This window comes from Meles meles, chromosome 19 (genome assembly GCF_922984935.1).
Source record: "Meles meles chromosome 19, mMelMel3.1 paternal haplotype, whole genome shotgun sequence".
Taxonomy (NCBI): domain Eukaryota; kingdom Metazoa; phylum Chordata; class Mammalia; order Carnivora; family Mustelidae; genus Meles; species Meles meles.
Genome location: NC_060084.1, coordinates 59,524,411 through 59,543,181, shown reverse-complemented (window position 1 = coordinate 59,543,181; position 18,771 = coordinate 59,524,411). Strand labels below are relative to the sequence as shown.

The 18,771-nt window shown below is 49.8% G+C and overlaps 1 protein-coding gene and 1 long non-coding RNA gene across 4 annotated transcripts; one reads left to right on the top strand and one right to left on the bottom strand.

Moving 5' to 3' along the window:
• Window positions 1-300: 300 nt before the first annotated feature.
• On the bottom strand, window positions 301-12,666 carry ZSCAN22 (zinc finger and SCAN domain containing 22). Of its 2 annotated transcripts, none has more exons than XM_045987426.1 (4): window positions 12,622-12,666; window positions 11,816-11,925; window positions 8,021-8,473; window positions 301-5,288 (listed from the first exon to the last, which is right to left on the bottom strand). In XM_045987426.1, the coding sequence occupies exons 3-4, from the start codon at window positions 8,418-8,420 to the stop codon at window positions 4,213-4,215; spliced, it is 1,476 nt and encodes a 491-aa protein (XP_045843382.1). In that variant the 5' UTR covers window positions 8,421-8,473; window positions 11,816-11,925; window positions 12,622-12,666; the 3' UTR covers window positions 301-4,212. The 2 variants fall into 2 exon arrangements, with proteins under 2 accessions (XP_045843382.1, XP_045843383.1); XM_045987427.1 differs by lacking the exon at window positions 12,622-12,666 and adding an exon at window positions 12,336-12,614.
• A 112-nt stretch (window positions 12,667-12,778) lies between these two features.
• On the top strand, window positions 12,779-16,041 carry LOC123931404. 2 transcript variants are annotated; one of them, XR_006816262.1, is made up of 3 exons: window positions 12,779-12,970; window positions 13,628-13,850; window positions 15,673-16,041. It is a non-coding gene; the product is annotated as an uncharacterized LOC123931404 (long non-coding RNA). The 2 variants fall into 2 exon arrangements; XR_006816261.1 differs by having other exon boundaries at window positions 12,779-13,020.
• Window positions 16,042-18,771: the final 2,730 nt, after the last annotated feature.

Genomic DNA, 18,771 nt, shown 5'->3' with positions numbered 1-18,771 from the left:
AGAGAGAATACAAGCAGAGGGAGTGGCAGGCAGAGGGAGAAGCAGACTCTCCACTGGGCAAGGAACCCGATGTGGGGCTCGATCCCAGGACCCCGGACCCTGGGATCATGAGCTGAACTGAAGGCAGCCACCCAGGCACCCCCAATTCATGAATCTTGATATTCTCCCCTCTTTATGTTGTAGTCATACATACTACATCAACATACATTGAACACTACCAATGGTATAAGTTTTGTTTTCAACAGTCATGTCGATCTTTCTTTAACCCACTGAGCCACCCAGGCGCCCCTTCATGTCGATCTTTCTTTAAAAACATTCATGTATTTCTTAAAGAACAAAAATTTACAATGCATTACTTTCTTTATTACCAAAGTTCTGATTTTCTTTCTGTTGTCACTTCCCTTCTACCAAAATCACTCTTTAGCCTGCTGGCAAGATTGTTAGTTTTGCGTAATTCGAAAATGTTTTTATTTTACTCCTTTTTTTTTTTTTTAGATTTTATTTATTTATTTGACAGACAGAGACCACACGTAGTCAGAGAGGCAGGCAGGAAGAGAGAGGAGGAAGCAGGCTCCCTGCCGAGCAGGGAGCCCTATGCGGGACTCGATTCCAGGACCCTGGGATCATGACCTGAGCCAAAGGCAGAGGCTTTAACCCACTGAGCCACTCAGGCGCCCTATTTTACTCCCCTTCTTGACATGTATTTTCATTGGATATAGTATTTTGGATTGTCAGGGTTTTTTTCCCCCCAGCACTTTAAACATGTCGTTTCTCTGCCTTCTGGTTTTCACTATTTCTGACAGGAAACCTATAATCTTTTGCACTGATCTTTATAGGATGCATAGTTTTTCAGACTGTTTTCAAAATTTTAAAATTTGTTTTCGGGAGTTTGATTATGATGTGTCTAGGCATGGATTTCTTTGAGATTATGCTGTTTTTCACTGAGCTTTCTGAACCTGTATACTGACACCTTTTCCAAATTTGAAAAGTTTCTAATAATTACTTCTTCAAATATTCTCTCTGCTATTATCACAAAGAATGTGGCAGCATTTTCAACTACATGTATGGTCTTACCAGTTATTGTGATTCTGTTCCCTAATATGGATGCCATGAGCTGTCTGGTTCCAAACTATCACATCTTCCTAATGCATTGTTCTATTTATTACAAAAAACGCCACAAAAACCAAACAAACAAACAAACAAAAAAAAACCCAACAAAACAACATAGTAATCCTATGACCCTAATGATGCTTTCGTGTCAATATCTATTTTGTTGAAATTAATATAGCTCTGTTGTCTTTCTTCAGATTCACATCTGCCTTGTATATCCTTTTCTATTCCTTTACCCTCAACTTGCCCATTTTAAATGTGTTTCTTCTAAAGAACATTATGTCTGGATTTGAAGGAAATCCAATGTTAGTATGTCTTACTTGGTTTGTTGAACATAGTGGTGCTTCTTAAAGTTGCTGACATATTTGGATAGGCTTCCAAATCTTAGTGCTTCCAGTCTCTGGCAGTAAAAACTTGGCCACGTCCCTTCCTCTGTAAAACAAGGATGGTCATCCTGCCCTGAGTGTTGTGAGATGATGTACATAAGTTATTTGGCAGAGTGAACTACACATGTGGATCCTTAATGAAGATTCCTTTTCCTGATTTCCTCCCCCTTTAGACAAACACGGGAAGACACATATGTCATGACAAAGTGGGTGGTGGAGATGCTCAGAGCACCAGGGAGTGGAGTTTCAGCTCTTCTGTGCCAAAGACAAGGAAAATGGGGGCAGAAAGAGGTGGAGATGGACACTGCAAGCTGGTCGCCAGGCCCTGGGTTGGGTGCTGCACAAGGCAGGTCGTCTTATTCCTGCTTTATAGATGAGCAGTTCACTGAGGTTCAGGGAAGTCACTAATCTGAGGTCCCAAAAGCAGCCCTGGGGAGGAGCAGGGCTCGGCAGCCTGACTTTGGGCCCATATCTTTCCATTGCCTGAAGGCTTATTGGAGGCCTGTGTGATCATTTCACTAGTAATGTGTATCTCTCATCTCTGAGTTTTTCCCTGTGTGTGTCAACTTTGAGTCTCTCAGCCTTGGTCTCACTATGAGTGCCAGTCTGCCTGTGTGTAGGTGTATCTGGGACTTTCTCAGAGATACTGACACAAGATCTATTTCCCTGGGTTTCAACCTTCCTCTTCTGAACCTCACTCCTTGGTTGGTCTGTGTGACTCTGCTTACTTGCGACACAGAGGGAATGAGTTCAAGACACAGGGAGAAACACTGGGAGAGATGGTACGGTACCAAACAGTATGGCAGGTCAAATGGCTAACATGTGAATGTGATAAGGTCATCAGAGAGAGGAAGACTGACACCCTAAGAGTTAAGAACAGAAGCGGTGACATCCAGTTACAGACACGGACCCTGAAAGAGGGGCAGGGATACAGAACTGTGAGAGGAGGCCAGAGAGCACTGACAGCATGCTGGCAACCACTGAGTCCAGGGAATTCTGGGGCGATAGAAAGGGCAGACTCAATATGGCAACATTTTATTGAGGCCACTGTATGCCAGGCTTGTCTGAGTGCTGGGGCTCTGGGAAAGTAAGATTCTTCTTGCCCTGCAGGGTGTCAGGGAGACAGCAATCTTTCTCAGGTCGCAGGGTGGAGCATGGCGACTGCCTCCAGGAAGGCACCAGTCACAGTATAATCATTCAACAGACACTGGTCAGAGCTTACTGCATCCTGTGCTGTGGATACTGAGGACAAGATATGGTCCTTGCTCTTGGAAGCTCACAGTGTCTTTGGGAAACTGACTGTAAGCTCTGGAAGCAGTAAATACAACATAGTAGGAAGTTAAAGAGAAGTAAAGGAGGTGCTCTGGAAGCAAAGAAGGCAAGTTGAAATCAGTTCAAGGAAGTAGGGGGGGCTTTGTTAGAGAGGGATATGTGAAACATCTGGGAGGAAAGAGGAGAGGAGGTTTCCAGGCACAGGTACGGAGGCACGTAGGTGGGGGGAAGTATGGCTTCTTCAGAAACCATAAGTAGTTCCACATGGCTGGTGTGTGGAAGGTGGGGCTACCACAGGAGGAGATGAACGGGGGATCAGGTCACAAATGATCATGAATGGCAGGTAAAGGAGTTTGACATATATCCCTAAGGGCAGTTCTTTGAAACCATTTTCACATCACTGCACACATAGAAAAATGACAGTTTTCACATACACATATAAGGGTACCTGGAGAGGTTGTTTGGGGCCAAGACTTATGTCTTGGCATACTTGTAACCCATTCAGGAAGCTTTGCCACAGAAGGGGGTGCACTGGAGAGCTTTCTACTATGGAGTGACACAATCAGGCCTGGCTTGCAGAAAGAGCCCCCTGGCGGCTGGTGTGGAGAATGAAATAGCGGGGGAAGTCAGAGGAGAGAATGATGAAGGCAGGAGACCCCAGGGCAATCCAGATGAGAGGTGATGAGGGCTCACAGAAGGTGACAATGGTGAAGGCGGATTAGAGGTGAGTTTTTGGTAAAGCCAACAGGGCTGATGACTGATGGGATATAGAAGAAGAGGGCAAGGAGAAACAGATGCTGCGCAAGCATCATGTCACACCCTTGATTAGGGAGAATGTGAGAGACTGGGGGCCTGGAGAAGGCCTCACAGAAAAGACAGCCCCCCAGGTTGGCCCTGGAGTTAGACATGAACAGGTGGAGCAAAAGAGTAGATGTGAAGGCACGGGCTGGCATCCCTCCTGGGCTAAGCGGGAGAGGAAAAGTTAAGAGGTAAGTTCAGCTTAACAGGCAAGTTAAGAAGTAAGAAAAGGTAAGAGCAGCTATATGGGAACATGAAGCTGGAGCCTTTCTGCTGAGCATCTTGGGACCACTGAGTCCCGACAGAAACTTTACTCCAATTGTCATGGCTCTGAAGATCAATCCAGGTCCTCAGCTCAGCTGTCCTTTCTCTGAGATGGGCCTGAGTGGGGTATGGAGAGAAGCAGGATCCTTCTGGAAGCTTCCCCAGCTGGCCTGAATAGCTCTGTGTTCATCAGGCACCTCCATCTGGGTCTCCAAACGCAGAGTTGTTCCCAGATAGCCCCAGAATCTGCCCTGAAGCACCTTATCATTTTAGGGTACTATCAATCACCCACCCTGTTCTCTGTTCCTTTGGAACTTAGGGTTTCTTTTAGATGTTGAGCTTCCGAGGGGACGTTGTTCTGTGTCCCAAGGGCTTTCTTTGGTTACTGGAGGACTGTAATGTGGATTCTCAGGTGAACCATGAGGGCTGAGCTGCGGCTAAAGGCCTTCCCACAGTCGCTGCACTTGTACGGCTTCTCTCCTGTGTGGATCCTCTGGTGCTCAATGAGGGAGGAGCTCTGTGCAAAGGCCTTCGGACAAACCTTACACTGATATGGCTTCTCTCCGGAGTGGATTCTCAGGTGGCGGATCAGAGCTGAGCAGTCACTAAAGGCTCTCCCACAAGCGTCACACTTGTAGGGCTTCTCCCCAGTGTGGATGCGCTGGTGCTGAGTCAGATGGGTGCTCTGGCTGAAGGCCTTCCCACACTTGTCACACTCATAGGGCCTCTCCCCTGTGTGCACCCGCTGGTGCTGAGTGAGATGGGTACTGCGGCTGAAGGTTTTGCCACATTCCCCACACTTGTAGGGTTTTTCTCCGGTGTGGATCCTCTGGTGCTGAGTTAGGTGGGTGACCCGGCTGAAGACCTTCCCACACTCTTTACACTCATGGGGCTTTGCCCCGGTGTGGATGACTCGATGCTGGGCCAAGTGAGTGCTCCGGCTGAAGGCTTTCCCACAGTCACTACAGGTGTAGGGTGTCTTCCGAGAATGGCTCTTCTGATGTGTCTCGAGGGTGGAGGGCCTCTGGAATGTTTTTCCACATTCACCACACTTGGAAGACCTCCTCCCTGAGTATATGCATGGAGGCTCTGTCCTATCAGCATCTACTGGATCAAATTTCTCTTCTGGTGTCTTCTCTTTTGAGGTGAAATTTGGCCACACATTGGGACTATTCCCCAAGGCACCAGATTCACAGCTGGACTGGTCAATGGGAACATCCTTGTGAGGCTCTGAAGTTTCCCTCAAATCCATCTCTTGGGGGACAGACTTCGTCCAGGTTTCCCCCGAGAGTCCTGCATGCCTCTCTAAGCTGCCCTCTGGTTCACAAGCAACATCAAAGGTGGATCCCAGGGAAATACCTCCCATAAGGGTTTCAGTGGCCCTGTCTAATGGCTCTGACTCTTCCACATCACTCCGCTTGCAGTTTGCCTCTGAGAGCTTGGCTTTCAGGTCCCATCCTGAAACAATCCAAACCACAGTGTCACCACTCTTTCCACACAGGGCTCCCTAACTCGGCCTGGTCTCACTCTGTAAGGGGAGACACAGCCACTCCTGACATTTGGCTCCATTTCCAAAGGAAAGTTTCTCATTTGGTATCCTGGATGACAAAAGGGCATAGGGCTGTCCTCCCACACCATCAAAAACTGGATCACAGGTTTCAATCCCCCTGCCCCACAAGTCTCATTCTTCAAGGCTGCTGATTTTTGCTCAAGTGTCAGAAGGAAGACTCTGATGTTTAACTGAACTGAAAGAGTGAGAGCGAGAGCAAGTAAGCACGCACGGGGTTCTTCTTTGCCAAGTGCCTGCATACTTGCTCCCCCTGGGCAGGCCCCAGCTCTTGGTGCCTTCCCCATGGACCTAGACACCTACTGAGCATTTTCTGCAGATGCTCAGTAAATACTGGCTGAATGACAGAATTAATTCCAGATGCTCACAACTATGCAGTTTCCTACAGGAGACTCTACCTCGAGCCCTAAGTAGACAAGTGCTGCTGAGGGTGAGTGGTGACACCCCTGCCTGGCTTCCCTAAGACCTCAGGAGGACTGAGGCCCACTCTTTCTAAATGGCTGTGACGGCAGAGTATGGGTAAAAGGAAGCTACAGACTGTGTATGAGTCAGTGGCATGTCTGAACTGACCTTTGAGCTGAACTGATCCTTGAGGGGTGCACAGGGCACCTGGGGACAGTGAATAGCATCGTGCACTGGACAGACCCCAGGAAGAGATGGGAGAAGGCACATAGCTGCTGCTTGAGTCCACAGTGGGGCCCCAGCTCCGCCGCTGGCGAGCTCCAGGGCCTTGCGCAGTCTTACTTTTGTCTGGCCCTGCTTCCCCACCTGTGCCAGAGGGGCCCACTGCCACTTGCCTCCCAGGGGTGCTGGTCATTCCTGGACTCTTGCTATGTGCTAATCAGTGGGTCATTTCCATTGCCTCGTTTCAGCTTCAGTCTGCTCTCACAAGGACATACTGCAACGACTGCACTTCAACAAGGAAACTGAGGCCCAGTTTCAAGGTCTTGAGTAACTAACTGGTACAAGATGACACAGTTAGCTAGCGGCCAAGTTGAGATTTCAACTGTAGATCTCAGCTTTCCTCCTCTAAGCCTACAGATGTCCTCCTAACTCCCCAGCCTCTCCAGCCACATGTTGGTTCCACATCTCCCTTTCTTCCTCTATTCTAGAAATATCACACAACTTGCCTTTCCAGAATTCACTGGTCCATATTGTACCACTGGCCCTTCACCTCCCACCATCCCCTCTGCCTGGACTGCCAGGTCCTTCTCCTTGTCTCAGTGCCATATTGACTTTTCTCTGACAACCTCGACCCTGCAGGAAGATGGGGCCATTACCCCCTCTCCTTGTCTCCATGACCTCTGCCTGGGCACAGTTGATGGGCCAAGGGAAAGCACATGACTACCCTCTCCAGAAAAGTCTGCTTCTTAAGGAGCTAAAAAAAAAAAAAAATCATACTAACAGTCCCAGTTTCCACTGTGTTTAATCTGGGCCAGGCATTGACACTGAGGTAGGTATTATGACTACAATTCCCATTTTACTGACAGGGAAACAGAGGCACAAGAAAGTCACATGACCAGGAGGAAGCGGAGCAGTGGTTGGATCTACCAACCCTTGATCATACTTTTGTTCCTCCTACTCACAGCACGACTCCTCCCAGGTCCCAGCATACACACGCTATCTGCTACCATCAGGCCTGGCCACACCCGACCAGGCCCTTCTGGGAGGAGCCTTCACTCCCTGCTCTTGATTGTCCTGACATCCTCCCTGCGTCCTGCAGGCCTTCCCTGGGCCGGGATATTGGTGTGGGTCCCGCAAGCAACAGTGCCCACTCTAGTTAAGGGCAAAACTGACTCAGCCAGATCCTAGAGGGCCAGCAGAGCAAGGAATCAGAGAAGACATAAGGGGACACCGGGTATTTCTGTCACCCCTGCCCCCACTCTCACAGGCTTCCAGCCCCCAGCAGCCTGGTTTTCCTTGCTCATGTTAGTCCCTGGGAGCTGGTCATCCAAAAGACAAGCACAAGACCCCAACCAGTTCAGCTGGCCTCAGCTCAGGAATCTTTTACTGTTCTTCCTGGGGATTTCTACACTGGTAAGACATAAGTCTGGGTTGCTGAGTCAAGTTTATCTTCAATGAGGATAGAAGCTGCTTAAGAGTAAAGCTAGGGGCCCCTGGGTGGCTCAGTTGATTAAGTGTCTACCTTTGGCTGGGGTCATGATCTCAAGGTCCTAGGATTGAGCCCCCCGTCAGGCTACCTGCTCAGTGGTGAGTCTGCTTCTCCCTCTTCCTCTGCCCCTCCCTGCCACTCCTGTGTACTCTCTCTCTCAAAAAAAAGAAAAAAAAAAAAGAAAAAAAGAGAGACAGAGAGAAACTAATGTAGGAAAACCCAGAATGAGAAAAAAAGAGTCCTGATACCATCAACAGAGCTCCTGAATATAGCCACGAAGCCTCCCTACTTTGCTTCAGTCAGTTTGGGCTGGGATTTTGGTCATTAGCAATCAAAACAGATCTGCTTAGCACAGTGTGTGAGAGTTTGGGTGAGGTATAAAGGTGACAAGTGCATGTGTGAATGACCCCAATCTCACCCCCAAGGGACTGCCAAACCCTGCACTCCCACATTCCAGTCCAGGCTCTGCTCTCAGTGTGCTGTGAACAGTTACCAGCTGCTCCCCCTCACCTCTCTTGTCGAGCGCCCGAGTCAGACCTTCCACCAGCATGGCAGCCTCCTCACCGCTCTTGGGGAACTGGGCACCCACCCAAGACTGCATCTTGGGGGGCAGTGCCCCCAGGAACTGCTCCAGCACCAACAACTCCAGCATCTGCTCCTTGGAGTGCGCCTCGGGCTGCAGCCACTGGTGGCACAGCTCACGCAGCCGGGCCAGGGCCTCATGTGGGTTGGATGCCTCCTCATAGCAGAAGCGCCGGAAGCGAAGACGAGCAGCCTCAGGGTGGGTGGCGTGGCCAGAGCTAGATTCCTGGATCTCAGAGAAGGTGGCCTCCTCATCCTCCACCTTCACACGCAGGAAGCCTTCCTCTTCCCAGGGTACTGGGCTCAGAGGACTCTTGGGGATGGCCATCAAGCAGCAGCACAAAAGGGAAGCACAGGAGGGCTGGAGTGTTGGAACTGGGTCTGCAGGAATGCCAGAATTTTGTCATCATGTAGAACTTGGGGCTCTGCTTGTACTTGTAGAGCAAGGCAGATGCAGACTGGGGGCCTGTGAGATGTGACTCATTCTCACAGAGACACAGATGCTCAAAATAATCAGGTGCTAAGCACCACTCTAAACGTTTGTATACAGTAACTCATTTAAAACTCACAACAAAGTCAGGAGGTGGGAACTTCCTTTCCATTGTATCGATGTGCAAACAGATAGAAAGGAGGAGTTGCCCAAAGATTCCCAGATACTGAAGGGATAGGGAGTTGCTGAGCTGTAAACCAAGGCAGCCTGAGCCCATGGCTGGTCTGCTTACAGTGCTCTTCCCACACAGAACCACATCTCCCTCCCAGGTAGCTACACACGGTCATTCACTCACTTTATTTAAAGCTAATTATTTCGTAGCTTCTGAGATGGATACTTATATAATAGACGTTCAGTCTTTCTTCCCTTCCTCTTTTCTAATACATTTACTTAAGGTTATAAATTTCCTTCTAAACACAGCTTTAACTGCACACCCACAAGTTTGATGTTGCATTTTCATTATCATTTAATGAGTTCAGAATATTTTCTCATTTTCGTTGTAGTTTCTTCCTGACCCATGGGTTATTTAGAAATCTACTCTTTCAGGGGCACCTGGGTGGCTCAGCGGGTTAAAGCCTCTGCCTTCAGCTCAGGTCATGATCCCAGGGTCCTGGGATCGAGCCCCGCATCGGGCTCTCTGCTTAGCTGGGAGCCTGCTTCCTCCTCTCTCTCTCTCTGCCTGCCTCTCTGCCTACTTGTAATCTCTATCTGTCAAATAAATAAATCTTAAAAAAAAAAAAAAAAGGGGGCGCCTGGGTGGCTCAGTGGTTTAAGCCGCTGCCTTCGGCTCGGGTCATGATCTCAGGGTCCTGGGATCGAGTCCCACGTCGGGCTCTCTGCTCTGAAGGGAGCCTGCTTCCCTCTCATTCTCTCTGCCTGCCTCTCTACCTACTTGTGATCTCTCTCTGTCAAATAAATAAATAAAATCTTTAAAAAAAAAAAAAAAAAAAAAAAAGAAATCTACTCTTTCATTTCCAAACAATTGGGGTTTTCTAGTTATCTTCTTATTGTTGATTACCAGATTAAGACTGTTGTGCTCAGAAAATGTGCTGTAGTCATTTTTAATCCTTTGAAATTTGCTAAGACTTGGTTTGTAACTCAATGTATAGTTAATTTTGGTCAGTGTTCTGCATAAACTTAAAAAATAATGCAAAAAATTAAAAACAGAACTACCCATACAATCCAACAATTCCATTTCTGGGCATCTATCTGAAGAAAATGAAAACACTAACTCAAAAAGATATATTCACCCCATATTCATTGCAGCATTATTTATAATAGCCAAGATATAGAAGCAACCTAAATGTCCAACAAAAGATAAAGAAGATGTGGCATATATATATATATATCATATATATCCATATACAGATATGATACATATACATATGATACATAGGATACACATATGATGTCATATCATATGACATATATAGATAGATAGATATAGATATATGTATCAACCATAAAGAATAAAATTTTGCCATTTATGACAACATGGGTGGACCCTGAGGTATTATGGTAAGTGAAGTAAATCAGACAGAGAAAGACAGATACCATTTGATTTCACTTACATGTGGAATCTAAAAAACAAACAAGTGGACATACAAAAGAAAACTAGATTCATAGATAAGAGAACAGACTGATGGCTGCTAGAGGAGAAGGGGGTTTGGGACTGGGTGAAAGGGATCAGGAGATACAAACTTGCACTTATAAAATAAATAGGTTATGGGGATGTAATGTATAACACACAGAATATATATAATGATATTGTATTAACTTTGTATGGTAAGAAATGGTAACTAGACTTATTGTAGAGCATTTTACACTGTGTATGAATTCTGAATCACTGTTGTACATCTGAAACCAATATAATATGGTACATTAACTGTACTTCAATTTAAAAAATGCAAAGCCTTCCTGGATAAATGATGGAAGATAAACAAATGATGACAGATAAACAACTTCATCAACATTAAAAACTTTCATGATTTGAAGGACACCAACAAGAAAGCAAAAAGGCAACCCATAAAATGGCAGGAAACATTTACAAAATATATCTGATAAGGAACCTGTATCTAAACAATTCCATAATAAAAAGACAAATAATCCAGTTAAAGAATGGGCAAAAGTTTTGACTAGACATTTCTTTAAAGAAGATATACAAATGGCTAAGAGGCAACATGAAAAGATGCTCAACCACAGAAATCCAAATCAAACTCCCAAGGAGATACCACTTTACACCTGCTAAGATGGCTAAAGTCAAAAAGAGGTTAACAGGGGCGCATGGGTGGCTCAGTTCCTTAAGCGACTGCCTTGGGCTCAGGTCATGATCCTGGAATCCCGGGATCAGGCTGCCTGCTCCGCAGGGAATCTGCTTCTCCCTCTGACCCTTCCCCTTCTCATGCTCGAGGGCGCGCGCTCTCTCTCTCTCTTTCATTCTCTCTCTCTCAAATAAATAAATAAAATCTTTAAAAAAAAAAAAAAAAAGGAGGTAACAAATGTTGGTTGGCACTTGAGCCATGGCCTTGAGCACGGGGAGAAGCAAACCTTAGTAAAGTAAGTCCCCAACCCCAAAACCTTTCTGTGGCAGCTGGCAACTTCTGGCAAAACTGTGTTCAGCCCCTAGAAGCTCATTTGGACTCTTGTCACCTTGTCCTTGCCATCATCCCCAATCTCCATCTTTACAGCCTTTGTCCCTGTTATTCTCATGTTCTACGGTCTCTCTCTGCACCTAAATTCTCCTACTCCTCCAGACTGCGCTTTGCCTGCCTTCTTCTCCAAGAGCTGTCCAAGCGCTTGGAACAAGCTAAGTGAGTGCCCTGGGTCTCTCTTTCCTATAGCTCTAGCTATAACCACGTGTTAGCCCAGAGAGACTGGGCACGCGGGAGCAACAGCGCCCAGGGCACGGCCTACGTCAAGTGCATAGTAAACAGGTGCTGAGCAAATGGAGGGACCAGGAAAGGCTGGGCATGATCACCCACAGACGTGGGGAGTCACTGTACAGGGGAGGGGAAGCAGGAACGGCAGGGACGTCAGTAAGTGCACCAAGATTCCAAGCTCCCTTTTGGACACCAGGAGCTTCTGTTCTGGAAAATCCCTGATGACAGTCGCTGAGACACATGTACATGGACCCGCCTCGGCCCATCCCCCTCCGCGCTGACCGCACATCCCCGATCCGTGAGTGTTCAGCCAACCGAAGACAGTAGCTGTAGCTGTCCTGACAACTGACCTACCTCGGAGGGCTGCTGTGAGGTCACCCGAGGCGCTCCATGGCGAACGTGCAGCAGCGGCCGTCGCTCGGCGAACACGTGGGGAACACCCAGTCTGCGGACTCCACAGCCTCCTGCCGGGTTAAGCATACAGAAGCTGCTGGGGACACATCCACAGCCCCGGGTGGGAGGCCGCCGTCCAACAGCTGCAGCTGCGGACGCGGCGAAGCACAGACTCGGTAAAGCAGCCCGGTTCCAGCGGGCCCAGCAACATCTTAGCCACACGGTCGCAGGCGCAGGCGCACGTCCTATCTCAGGCGCGGCGTCAGCCACACCCCCGAATCCACCCAGGCGCTCCCAACCTCTGTGTCTCTCCCAGTCAGGGCAGGAGCCGCAGGTCCTCACGGCGGCGCCAACGCCCCCGTGAGCCCCGTCATTCCGCGGCTCCGCGCCGCCGGCCCCGCGGCCACACCCCCACGATTCCAGTCCTGACGGCATACAAGCCCCGCGGGAGCGCAAGCCCCCATCCCCGACGGCCACACACCGCGGCGAGCGGCCCGTCAGAAACGCGCGCCCGCGGCGTGGCGCCGCTGCAGCCCACTCTCAGGCTGCATCCCCGTCCGCTGGCCCCACGCTCCAGCAGGGAGTTCTACACTTGGCTGGGCGGCCGTCAGGCGGCCCTCCAGTTGCGCCGCTCGTGGTCAGCGCCTCGGTCCCCGCCGGCGGGTCGGTCCCGCACGCCTCGCACAGGCCGCCGCAGGAGCTGTAGGCTTCGGGGCCTGGAGGGTTCCTCTCCCGCCGCGACCCCAGCGGACCGCCCCAAGACTCACAGAACCCGCGCGGCGCCGGCCACTTCCGGGAGCTCACTGGGAGGCGCCCGCTGGTCCGGACCACGACTCCCAGAATGCGCCGCGCTGTCCAGCAGCGCGCCCGCTCGCCGGGACCACAATTCCCAGAATGCGCCTCGCCGCCCTGCGGGCGCGCGGGCTCGGCTGAAAGATAACGCTCGGGGGTCCCGCGTTTCAAGCTCCGCAGTCCTGCACGCCGCCCTCCGGTCCTCCCGGCTTACAAGCCCCAGAAGGCCCCGGGTCCTCTCCTGCGCACCCTGGGGGCACGACGGTAGTTGCAGTGCAAGCGGGTCGTGGACAGAAGGCTGGACCGTTCGGGGTTGTGGCGGCCGTGAGTGGAGAGTTGGGCCAGGGGCTGTGCGGGAAGTGGAAGCATGCACGGTGCGTGGGGGTGAGGGGTGACGGTGTCGGTGTGAGGGGTGTCACCGTGTGTATCATGTGTTGCTATTTGTGACCATATATAGGTGATTGCACGTGTTTGTCCTGTGTGGCTGTAGGTGCCCCACAGGCTAGGTTGAATGTGTCGTTCGCTGTGACCACGTGTGTGGGTGGTTTTTGTGTGTGTAACTTGTGCGTGTGCTCTCTGTGTTAGTCACCGTGTGTGATAATCCTGCAGCACGGTGTGGCTGTCACATTGAGAGAGGGTGTCTAGTGGTGGTACCCAGGAAGCGGTACAGCAGGCGGGTCCCAGACTGTGTGGAATTGCTCTGTGTTGGTGCAGGGACTGTGACTGTGATCACGGATGTGACTGTGTGATAGTGTGGATGCCTGAATGTGTGACTGTATGTGAGAACATGTCCTCTGTGGAGAGTCTGAGCAGGAGATTCTGGCTGGGGGCGGAGGACAGGGTGGGTAGGGGCCCAGCCTGTGTGGTGAGACTTTGAGGTTGGCCTGGCCCATGCTTACTGACCCCAGCCTGTGATCATGGCCCCTTCTGCTCGTCAGACCTTTGCCTGCAGCCAGAATGAGCACCTTGTGTCTTCCACAGATGTACCCTGAGCACTAAGGGCCAGTGCCATCCCAGAAGGGACGCTGCAGTGAGGACGACAGGCACCGCCTGCCTCTATGGAGCGGACGTTATTGTTGGGAAGGCAGACGGTTATCAAAGACGCAAAAACTGCTTCCGAGGAGGTGGCATCCCAGCTGAGTCCTGAATTAGAGGGGAGAGGCAGAGTGTTTCAGTAGATGGAATGCAAATCCAAGCGCCCGAGGTGGGTACAGGCAAGGAGGCCCAGCTGGAGTGGATTGAGGGAAGGACACAGCAAAGGATAGGGATGGAATCGGGAGGCCTGTGGGGGCAGATGGTGTAGGGCTTATGGGCCACGTGTGGACTTGGATGTCTACCCTGAGAGAGGTGAGAGTCATGGGAAGCCTTTGGCCAGAGAACTGTACTTTGGTTTAGCTCTTTGTAGGATTCCTCTGGCTGTTACAGGGGAAGACTCCCAGGGTGAGGGCAGAGGCAGGGAGCCCTAGGAGGTGAGTGCTGCTGGGATCCCGGGGAGCAGGGTAGGTCAGATCAGGATGGTAGAATAGAGGTATTGCTAAGTGGTCAGATACAGGTCTGTTTTGAAGACGGAACAGACAGGCTTGATGGGTCAAAGTGCAGCATCCAAGGGGAGAGCAAGGCTGGCCCAGGAGCCTGAGAGTGTTTTAGTTTGCTACAGCTGCCATAACTAAATACCACAGACTGGGTGGCCTACACAGTAGATACTTTCTCACAGTTCTGGAAGCTGGAAGTCCAGGATCAAAGTGTTGGCAGGGTTGGTTTCTTCTGAGGCTTCTCTCCTTGGCCACGTTCTTGCTCTGTCCTCATGTGGCCCTTCCTCATTAGCATACCCCTGGTGTCTCTCCCTCCCAGTCACTGCATCAGGTCCCACCTATATGACTTCGTTTAATGTTAGTTATCTCTGGAAAGGTCCTATCTCCAAATACAGTCACATTCTGGGATATACCAGGCATCAGGTTAGGGTGTTAATGTGTGAATTTGGGTGGGACGCAGTTGAGCCTGTAATGGGACGAAGGGGCATTGGTATAAGTGTGGGGATACTTCCTGGGAGGCTTCTGAGGGCAGGGGAGAGAGGGCAACAGCCAGAGGAGACCCAGGTGCCAGGGAGTAACGAGGCTGGATTGACAATAGGTGTGGGGTGACCTGGAAAGTTGACAGGAACGTTCCTCAGGGCCTTCCTCTCTGTCCAGATTAGGAGGCTGTGCTGTTAGAGAGGAGTCTTGCCCTTCCTATGACCTGAGGCCGGGGCATCCTTGATGCTTAGCACAGGTCAGAGCCCCAAGAAGAGTTGTGAAGGATGAATGGCAGACTGACGGTATTCCCTTCTAGAAGCTGCTTATCTGGATTCTCTCTTACTTTCCATCCCCACTGTGGCCCTTCCACTCCACACCCCAGACTTTGGAGACACCTTTATGCTTATTCTCTGATTACTGGACCAGTGCTCTAGACCTCTGGGTTTTCCTGAATAGACTCTCTCTCTTCCTCTCTCTCTTTCTCATCTTCTCCCCGGAATTCAAACCCCATCTTTTATTCGTCTTAATTTGGCAGTTATGTCAGTTAGCTATTGCTCTGTAATGAACAGTTAGGACAGTTCAGTGACCGACAGCAGTAAGCACTTATTTCTCTCATGAGTCTAAGAATTGGCTAATCCGGGCTGGGCTGCGCTCCAGGCTATAGGTTGGGTCCAGTCTCTGCTGCATTTGTCTTGTACGGCTCATAGGGCAAGTTTGTCTCATGGTGATGGCAGAGATGCCTGCAGGCTTGAGGCCCAGGCTCAGAACTAACATACTAGCAATTCCACTCAGATTCTATTGGCCAAAGCAAGTCACATGGCCACACCCAAAGTCAAGCAAGAGGCATCCATGCTGCCTTTAGTGAGAAGAACCATAAATATGGCCAAGGGTATGTACACAAGGAGGGGTGGAGAACTGAGCCATTAATTCTGTCCACTTCATCAGTACTTTTGGGTTTTTTTTTCAGCTTAGAAAGTCAACGGCGTTAACATTTGTGATCTTGGTTTCTTTCAGATCAAGGACGGTGACCGCAGAGCATATTCAAAGAGCTGCTGCAGTTCATCATGGAGGTAACAAGGGAGGTCATCAGAAAAGAGAGCTCACAGGGCTCTGCCTTCAAAGACATTGATGCTCCTGAGGCCTCCTCAGGGGACCAGAACAGAGATGCTACTGAGGAGACTTTTCCAGGTAAAAAAATTTTAAGCGAAGGTCATTCCCCAATACAGAATCTCCTAGTATGGGGAGAGGTTATAGGCAGTAAAGTTGTGAGAAGGGGAGACGCCTAGGTGGCTCAGTCGCTTAAGCGTCTGCCTTTGGCTCAGGTCATGATCCCAGGGTCTGGGATCAAGTCCCGCATGGGGCCCCTTGCTCAGCAGGGCACCTGCTTCTTTCTCTGCCTGCTGATCCCCCTGCTTGTGTTCTCTCTCTCTGACAAATAAATAAATAAAATCTTTTTTTAAAAAGTTGTGAGGAGTGTCAGGATACCTTCCAGCTCTATAAAAAATGAGAGCGCTGCTGTGGAAAAGAAACCACACATTAGGTGCACATGGAGGAAGCTTTGAGCACATGCCAGAGGCAGTTGGGTGCCAGGCTGCCTGTGTGGACAGGAGTCCCTGCAGGCCCAGCCTGTATTGAAGAGTTTCAGGCAGCACTTGGCCCTCCCTGTGCACGAGAGGACTCACACTGGGAAAAAGCCCTATCCATGTAGCACCTGTGGAAAAGTCTTTCAGTGCCGGTCTGACCTCGTTGATCACCAGAGGATCCACACTGAAGTGAAGCCCTGTGAACACCACGAGTGTAGAAAAGTCTTCCTTTCCTGGTGTATAGTGTACTAAAAAGTACACCAGAGGACCCACCCCAGAGGGAAGTGGTACAAATGCAAGTAGTGTGGCAAAGCCTTTCCGGGGAGCTCGGACCTGCGGAAGTGCCCTGGTGGCTATGCTCTCTCCATCCCCCACGTTATTTCCCATCGTCCGGAAGGCCTAAGGCATCTCCTCTCTCTCACCTTATACCTCCTAGACTCTCACTGCTTCCCTCCCTGTTGCCAGAGTTTGCCCTTTTACCTGGTCCTCTTTCCATATTCTTTTCCCTTTAAAAATTAACTCACTTCTTTTTAAGCTATAGCTCAGATACCTCAAGTTCGTCCTTCTAAAGTGTGCAGTTCACTTTTTTTTTTTTAAAGATTTTATTTATTTATTTGACAGAGAGAGATCACAAGTAGGCAGAGAGGCAGGCAGAGAGAGAGAGAGGAGGAAGCAGGCTCCCTGCTGAGCAGAGAGCCCAATGCAGGACTCCATCCCAGGACCCTGGGATCATGACCCGAGCCGAAAGCAGAGCCTTTAACCCACTGAGCCACCCAGGCGCCCCATGCAGTTCACTTTTTAATATATTCACAAGGTTGTGCAAAGACCACCCCTGTCTAATTCCAGAAGGCTTTCCTCACCCCAAAAACAAACCCCCTACCCATTAGTAGTTACTCCCTATTCTCCCATCCCCAGCCTCTGAGCCATTAATTTGCTTTCTGCCTCCATAGATTTGCCTGCACTGGTATTTTATGCACATGGACCCTTCTTGTTTCCTCAGCACAGGGGTCCTAATCCAAGAAATCCTGTGCTTTTTCCCTGTCAAGCACTGAACTGGGCTTTGGCCTGTGGGTGGTACTGGGTGCCCTCATCTCCTTGGGTCTTCTCTGCCTCCCCTGTGCTTTTCTGCCTTTTGTTGTCAAAGGAACCACCCCAGGATGCTCACTCCCAGTAATCATAACAAGAGACCACGTTTTTATTGGGCCCCTTTTGTGCACCAGGCACTCTCTGGCAGTGCTGGTTAATCCAGTTTCCCGGCTCTGCTGTGACCATCTCTTTCTGCACCATCGAAGGCTTTACCTCTGGCAGCTGCTGCTGCTTTTTTTTTTTAAGATTTTATTTATTTATTTGAGAGAGAGACAGAGAGAGCAGGAGAGGGGAGAAGGTCAGAGGGAGAAGCAGACTCCCCATGGAGCTGGGAGCCGGATGAAGGACTCGATCCTGGATCATGACCTGAGCCGAAGGCAGTCACTCAACACACTGAGCCACCCAGGTACCCTACCTCTGGCAGCTTCTGCTTTCCAGCTCTCAGCCCTGCCTTCTCTGCCCAGCCCAGCTTCACATCACTGGTGCCTCCCTGCCTCCAAGCAGAACTTACCTTTTCATTCACCTACCAGGGAAAAGAGCCCCACATTTTTCCTGATTTCTCTTTTATCACTTCCATAAACCGTTGTTCCTGTTTTCCCCTGGGTACAACTGGTTGTGCTCCACTGGTCTGGTTTGTGTCTAGAGAGGCTGTGTTGGTTTCCTATTGTTGCTCTAACAAATTACTACAAATGTAGTGGTTTATAACAACAAAGATCTTTCTGGAGGTCAGAAGTCCATAATGGGTCTCAAGGGGCTAAAATCGCCCTAGTGGCAGGGGCAGTTCTTTCTTGAGACTCCAGGGGAAAACTATTTCCTTGTCTCTTCTACATTTCTTGTTTCCTATCTGCTTCAATGTCATCTCATTTCCTTCTCTGACTCTGACCCTCTTTGCCTTTCTCTTTCACTTAAAAGGATCCTTGTGATGACACTGGATCCACCTGGTGACTCAGGATTCTCTTCCCCCCACCTGCAAATTCTCTTTTGCTGTGTAAGGTATCATATTCACAGGTTCTGGGGATTACGATGTGGGCACCTTTAAGCAGGGAGAGGAGGCATTATTCTGCCTAGCACAGATCCAGATTGCACTGGTTTGGGGTTTGGTTTGGTCACCCGTATTTTTTTTTTTTTTTTAAAGATTTTATTTATTTAATTGACAGAGAGAGATCACAAGTAGGCAGAGCAGCAGGCAGAGAGTGAGAGGGAAGCAGGCTCCCTGCCAAGCAGAGAGCCCGATGCGGGGCTCGATCTCAGGACCCTGAGATCATGACCTGAGCCGAAGGCAGCGGCTTAAACCACTGAGCCATCCAGGCGTCCCGGTCACCCGTATTTTTATCCAGGCAATTCTTACGTGTAGGTGAGTCTGGAAACCACTGGCTAAGGAGCGGGGGGATACAATGGGAAGAACAGGCTATAGGGAGGGGCCCAGCGGATCTCAGTTCCCAGT